The 7550-nt window shown below is 34.6% G+C and overlaps 1 protein-coding gene across 1 annotated transcript in view; it reads right to left on the reverse strand.

Annotated features, from left to right (window-relative positions):
- Positions 1–6488, reverse strand: part of CCDC40 (coiled-coil domain containing 40) — a 91775-nt gene extending 85287 nt beyond the window's left edge. The window contains exons 1-4 of the mRNA XM_051995431.1: positions 6428–6488; positions 5061–5124; positions 3996–4484; positions 1986–2136 (exon numbers count right to left, since the gene is read on the reverse strand). Coding sequence (XP_051851391.1) covers positions 1986–2136; positions 3996–4484; positions 5061–5124; positions 6428–6456 — 733 coding nt within the window. The 5' untranslated portion in view covers positions 6457–6488. The remainder of the gene's footprint in view (positions 1–1985; positions 2137–3995; positions 4485–5060; positions 5125–6427) is intronic.
- Between the last annotated feature and the right edge of the window lie 1062 nt (positions 6489–7550).

The following is a 7550-nucleotide window of genomic DNA, read 5'->3' on the forward strand; positions in this document are numbered from 1 at the left end:
TTAAAAAGCCTTTGTACAAACAAAACTAATGCAAACAAGATTAGAAGGGAAGCAACAAACTGGGAAAACATCTTCACAGTTAAAGGTTCTGATAAAGGCCTCATTTCCAAAATATATAGAACTGACTCAAATTTATAAGAAATCAAGCCATTCTCCAATTGATAAATGGTCAAAGGATATGAACAGACAATTTTCAGATGATGAAATTGAAACTATTACCACTCATATGAAAGAGTGTTCCAAATCACTATTGATCAGAGAAATGCAAATTAAGACAACTCTGAGATACCACTACACACCTGTCAGATTGGCTAAGATGACAGGAAAAAATAATGATGAATGTTGGAGGGGATGCGGGAAAACTGGGACACTAATGCATTGTTGGTGGAGTTGTGAACGAATCCAACCATTCTGAAGAGCAATCTGGAATTATGCCCAAAAAATTATCAAATTGTGCATACCCTTTGATCCAGCAGTGTTTCTATTGGGATTATATCCCAAAGAAATACTAAAGAAGGGAAAGGGACCTGTATGTGCCAAAATGTTTGTAGCAGCCCTATTTGTAGTGGCTAGAAACTGGAAAATGAATGGATGCCCATCAATTGGAGAATGGCTGGGTAAATTGTGGTATATGAATGTTATGGAATATTATTGTTCTGTAAGAAATGACCAGCAGGATGAATACAGAGAGGCTTGGAGAGACTTACATGAACTGATGCTGAGCGAAATGAGCAGAACCAGGAGATCATTATACACTTTGACAACGATATTGTATGAGGATGTATTCTGATGGAAGTAGATTTCTTTGACAAAAAGACCTAACTCAGTTTCAATTGATAAATGAAGGACAGAAGCAGCTACATCCAAAGAAAGAACACTGGGAAATGAATGTAAACTATTTGCATTTTTGTTTTTCTTCCCAGGTTATTTTTACCTTCTGAATCCAATTCTCCCTGTGCAACAAGAGTACTGTTCAGTTCTGCAAACATATATTGTATCTAGGATATACTGCAACATATCTAACATATATAAAACTGCTTGCCATCTAGGGGAAGGGGTGGAGGGAGGGAAGAGAAAAATTGGAACAGAAGCGAGTGCAAGGAATAATGTTGTAAAAAAATTACCCTGGCATGGATTCTGTCAATATAAAGTTATTATAAAATAAAATAAAATATATTAAAAAAAAGAATGAACATTTTACAGAAGGCAGTGAAAAGGTACATGGTGAATGCAAGCAGGTGACAACATGAGAGATTCTAAAGAACGATCGAAGAAGGTCCTCAAGAAATTGAATGATTGATTTTATGGTAAGAGCAAAGGATGACAGGTAGACAGTCAAAGCCTTCCAATGTTACCCTTGAAATGTTGGAAGAAAAGTAAATAAGATCTTTCATATGTTGGCTGTCAAATTAGCTGGTTAGTTGTGGCAAATAAATCAGATAAAAATCACACAGGAATCAGTGGATTGGGATCTGAATTGTTGGAAAGAAATGTCAGATTGATGAGATAGCAGATCTATTTGAATAATTTTCTCAGCTAGGTGATAAAGTAGATATAGTATCAGGTCAGGAAGATCTGTGTTTAGATGTATTTGTCTCTGTTTTCTTAACTGAACAAAATGGATAATAACATGCACCTCTAGATTTGTTGTAAGGATTAAATGAGATAATATTTGTATGGCCCTTAGAGTGTGTAACACATGATAGGTACTTAATAAATGTTTATTTCCTTTCTTCCTATCTATTTATCCACATAGAATAGATGAAAGAGCCAGTCTCTTTGCAGCTCCTCAATCTATCTTTTTTTTTTTTTTTTTTTTTTTTTGAGTGAGATAATAGGAAGTCTGGCTCCATTATAGTCTCTCCCTTCACTATTTTTCTGAAGTCCCAATATGTTTAAATTTAATTTTAATGTGTTCAAGAAGCTCAAAACATTGGCTATGAATAATGTTAATAAAGGATACTTTTAGTATTTGTCAAAGTTACCTGATTGCTCCGGGTCTCGTCCCCCTGATGTTCCTGGAGAGCTCCTGCTTCTTGAAGATGGGAGAAGATAGCCTTGGTCACTGAATGGAATATGTTCTATTTTATCCTTCTTCTCTGGGTATTTTTTTGAGAAATCCTTATCTCTCATGGTCTGCAATACAGATAAGTTTTCTGACCATCTATTTATATGAAATCTTTAAATATTATCATCTATGGATCATGGAAAAGACTTGGATTCAGGTAGACATCTCAGCTTTGACATTTAATAGCCTTTTGGTTATTGCTAAGTCTCAGTTTTTTCTTTTCTAAAATGGGACAATGATACTTATACAAGAGAGATATAAGGTACAGGGGACAGAATGCTATACTCTCCACAAGTCAATTAATTCTCAGAGCTTCAGACAACTCTCTAAATTATGTGGAAGGAATACACATACTTGTAACAATCACAGGTCTCGAATGACATATTGAGCTACTGATTTAATACTTATATTCCATCTCTCAAAAAAGAGAAAAATACTTTGTAAATCTTAAACTTTAAAGAAATGTGATCTATTATTATTCCCTCTGTCAGATTCACTCAGTAGCACTTTCTTACTGTTTCAGCATTCATATGATCCTTTAGAAGGCTCTACTTTGAAGCTACCAACCATATATTCTTTTTTGTCCACTTAGGAATAACATTTTTTTCTTTATTATTTTAAACTAATTTAAAACATTTTAAACTTAATCATCAAAACCAAAAAATATTTCAAATACAAAAATGAGCTAGGAAGAGTATTATATATATAAGAAACTATGAATTCTCTAGTCTCATATATACATATATATATAATTTATTTTTAAAAGAAATGTACTTACAAATTTAACAATGTTATATTGTAATTATTATTATATGAAATTATACTGTGTATTATAATATACTTATAAATTTAACAAAGGAATAACTAAATTGCTTTTTTTGGACCTCTTCTGTATTTCTTTTTGTTGTATATTATACTTTTCAAAATTTTTTATTGATTTTCTTGTTTGTTTTTCTTACTAGCCATTTATCTGCCTTTACTTTTGATGACTTCCACGAAAAAAAATTCTTCTAGGAAGTTTTCCTTGATTGACATCAACTACTATCCATATTACTTTCCCAAAAATCCCCATATACTTATTTATCCTTAATAGAAAGATACCCTTGAATTTATTATTTAATTATAGATAAATAATTATAGATGCATTTGTTGCATCTTTTTCCTATCTCCCAAGTCAAATTATAACTACCTGAGGTCAGAGACTGTTCTCAGAAGATATTTGTCTATAAAGTATTTAGAATTCTTTTTTTTGCAAGGCAATTGGAGTCAAGCTAGTGTCAAATGTTTAAGGCCAGATTTGAATTTAGGTTCTGAATCTAAGGCTAAGGATAATCAATCCATTACCCCACTTAGCTGCCTCAATACATAGAATTCTTTAAAAATTCTAGATAATGTAGTGACTTCAGCCTCAAATACAAAGGTAAAGAGTTGACAATTCTCCCTTTTAGAAAACTCAAATTTTAGAAGGATTAAATATGATATCAAAAATGACAGGTATAAGTGTGTTAAGTAGGCTCTGTCTTTCTATTTTTATATTCTCTGTTTCTAGCACTGAGAACTGAGTAAATAAAGAAAATAACTCTTCCTTACATTTCCTTTGCAGAGTTTGAATGGCTCCTGGGTGTTAGACTTAATGCAGATACCTAATTTAGCAGTTCAAAACTTCTAAACTTAAGTAATGTGCTATCAAGTCTAGTTTACTTTTATCGATCTCATACATAAAATAGAAATTGTCTTTATAACTTATCTTTAATAATAAGCTATCTGGTTTTCCCAGATATACTTTTTGTTTATAAAATACAATAGAAAGTAGGATCTAAGAGCTTAAAATTTTATATATTAGATTCTTATTCCTAGGTCCCATATGTAATTTCTAACAGAGAATATTATCTAATATTTTGCCACAACAGAATTCTGGCCGACTCACTGATAGAAATGAAGATGTGGGAGTTTCAGAAACATCTGGAATTTGGGGTGGCTCTGCAGAACTAACTCTTTCTTCTCTTGGTTCTGTTGAACTGGGCTCTTCTCTTGCTTCTGTTGAGCTGAGCTCCTCTCTGGTTTCTGTTGAGCTTTGCTCCTCTCCTGGTTCTGTTGAGCTGGCTTCCTCTCTGGTTTCTGTTGAGCTGGCTTCCTCTCCTGGTTCTGTAGAGCTGGCTTCCTCTTCTGATTCTATTGAGCTTTGTTCATCCATGGGCTCTCTTGAGGTAGGTTCCTCTCTTAGTTCCATCAAGCTTTGTTCTTCTCTTGATTCTGCTGAACTGGCATTCTCCATTGGTTCTGTTGAACTAGGCTCCTCCATTAGTTCTGTTGAGCTGGGTTCTTCTCTTGGTTCTGTTGAGCTATATTCTTCTGGTGGAGATGGTTCACTGGCCTCCTCTTGGGTTGCCTTTTTTTCTTCTTCACTTCCCACTGGCTGTACCAACAGAAGCAAAAATGGAGCAGATCAGCATATTATGGAAACACAATAATTATGCTCACAAAAATTACATTGAAAGAATGCTAGAATTAGCAAAACAACTATATTTTAAACTTAAACATCAACTAGCTTTTTTTTTTTTTAAGTCAGATCTGGAATTTCCTTAAAGTATGAAACTCTAATTGAGGAAACTACTGTTTACTAAAGCAGAGAGATAATTTGTATCTTGACATTGATGTTAAATGACTTCCTCAGCATCATATAGCAAGTGAATGTCAGAATTGGGACTTAGTCCTAGAATCTTTGACAAATAGGCCAATTTTTTATTCACTAGACTGCCTTTTATGTCTCCTTTATTCTGTTTAGTTATTTTGAAGGAAAAGAGGGGCTTGGCTTCAAATAATTTAGGAAATCTAATGGTAGAATTTCTTTTACATGCTTACATGGCACCTTTCACACTAAGATTGATATCTATGTGTTTTATGAACAAGGCAAGAAGAATGTATAAAGTCCTTCGGCACATTCTCACTAACTTGAATTTCTAATGTTAGTCATAAATATCTGTAACTTTACCCCATCTTCTTCTGTTTGCTGTTCTTCCAAATCTTGAGAAGTTGGTTCAGTTTCTGGTTCGGACCTAGTATCAGTTAAACAATTTAAAAAATAGATTCAAATAACAATGATATGAAAAGTGAAAATAGCATTGCATCTGGATAAAGCAAGACCAGAAATATTATCTTGAGTATGATTATATGACAAAATTGCAAAAATACAAAAACCAGAGAAAAACATACTAAAAAGAAAAGAATCTTGTAACTATTTTTAAAATCCATTTCACCATGTAGGGATCACACACACACACATATCCCTTTCTAGGACATCAGATACCTGTGTAACATAAAAAGTACAATTCTGTCCTATAAAGTGATAGTATTTATTCCCCTTTATAACAAAGAATAAAGGACTAGAGATTTCATACTGGTTCTTTTATAAATCTCCCTTCTCACTAATTCCAAATCCATTGTCATTTCTCTATATAGACAGAGTCTTCATGATATGGATTTATGATACTGTGGGTGAGGAAGGATATCTACTAGACTCTCAGCAATGTGGAACTTTGGCGATTAGCAACAGCTTCTATAATATCAGATCTCTCTGCTATTCTTGACAGCTAAAATAGGCATACCCATCTTCCCAGAATGTTTCAAGCATTATAAGGCTAAGAATAACTGCAAAGAATAGATGATCTCATTGTGCTCCTTACACATTCATGTAGTCCATTAATTTTAAAGTTTATTTGCTATTGTTCAACTTTTAAGGGCATCATGTTTCCTCATCCTTAAAATTAAAGGATTGGACCAAATGTTCTCTAAGATCTTTTCCTTAGGAAAAAAGGGGAGGAAAGAAGGGGAAAGAGTGAGATCAAAAAGGGGGTGAGGAAGAGAGAAAAGGAATGGGAGAAAATATAAGTAGAAAGTAGAAAGAAGGGAGAGAGAAAGGGGATGTGTCTGGAAGAGAGACAAGTTGGAGATGAGTGTCCTTTTCCTTCTTACTAGTGAAAATATTGGAGGTCTCAGGTAAACCACTGTTAAATGTGTGTCTTGAACAGACTTGTAATAAATTAATTTTCTACTTGCCTTTGGAGTGCCTTAGTTTCAAATTCTGTTGGAACATGTTACCTTTTACTGATTAACAAAGCAGGACAAAAGACAGAGGAGGAGATAGAGAGCTGAAAGAAAAGGCTAAGAGAAAAAACACGGGAGAAATCTCAGAGACAAGAAATAAACTGAAGGGTCGAAGCCCAGACCCTGAAAGAGAGGAAAAAAAAAAAAGTTGAGGAAGATGCTCCCTGAACTTTCTGCTCTACTTCACTAAGGTCTCCCTCCACCCGATTAGCTCCTTCTCTCGTTTCCCATCAGTATGCCGGTAGCTCCCCTCACCCTGGACCTTGCTTCTCAGGCTCAGCCATCTTCCGTTGCTAAGAGACGCAATCAACATCCGCTGACTAAGTCTTCTTTGGAAGGAACCAAACTCAAGGTCACCCCTTTGCCCTTACTTGAAATGGAATAGTCTGTTCTTCAGTCTCTTACTTCCTCCCAACGTATCTCAAAGCCAGAAACAGCTGGAACGAAAAGTCGTGATTATTTTTCACTGTCTCTAGAGCTTGTAGTTATAGAGGGACCCTTGCTTTCTATAACTGACATCTATAGATAAAACTCATTGCTTCTCATGTATATCATGCATATCTGTAATACCATAAGACTTTGAATAGTTCATCTTGATTTTGGATTCATAGAATCTATAGCCTGTTAATCTGTATGGGTCTGTTAGGAAAAAGGATACATTTGATGGTATTTGGGAAATGTCCTAGCTGGGCTTCTCTGCTTATCATTTGGAAATGAGTATTTATTTATATGAATTATATTACATTGCATTACATTATAGTGTCCTATAATGTGCTAGGCACTATGTTGAGTGATTTTTATAAATGGTATCTCATTTGAGACTCATAGCAAGTATGTGAGGTAGATATTATTATTCCTCATTTTATAAGTGAGGAAACTGAAGCAAATGGAAGTGAATGATTTGCACAGGCACATAGTGCTAGTAAGATTCTGAGATGAATTTAAACTCCAGTCTTCCTGACTCCAGACTCAGATTTCTACCCACTGTGCCACTAGTTGTCTCTCAGAAAACTGATGTCAGAGCATCCCCAAGATTGTTGATCAAGAAAATAAGTGTTACTGTCTCTATGCATAAATTCTTATATCTGAAGAGATAAAAGGAAGTGTTTGATGATACCAAAACACCAGCCAGGTTACTTTATATCAAAGTATATATATCAAAGTTGGGTTAAGAGAGACTTCTAGGCTGAGGCCTTGATTTAGTTATCAGTTACTACTGCCTATCTACTGTTAGTACCATCTGTTGATTGTGATTACAGGTGGCAAAAAAAGGATGGGGTATATATCCTAGTCAGAGCTGATCAGGCTTGACCTGGCCATGTGGGTAATCCCACAAGTTTCTGCATATCATCTAGAATAAATAGGAGCGTGCAGTTAG

The sequence above is a fragment of the Antechinus flavipes genome, chromosome 4, assembly GCF_016432865.1.
Source record: "Antechinus flavipes isolate AdamAnt ecotype Samford, QLD, Australia chromosome 4, AdamAnt_v2, whole genome shotgun sequence".
Lineage (NCBI taxonomy): Eukaryota > Metazoa > Chordata > Mammalia > Dasyuromorphia > Dasyuridae > Antechinus > Antechinus flavipes.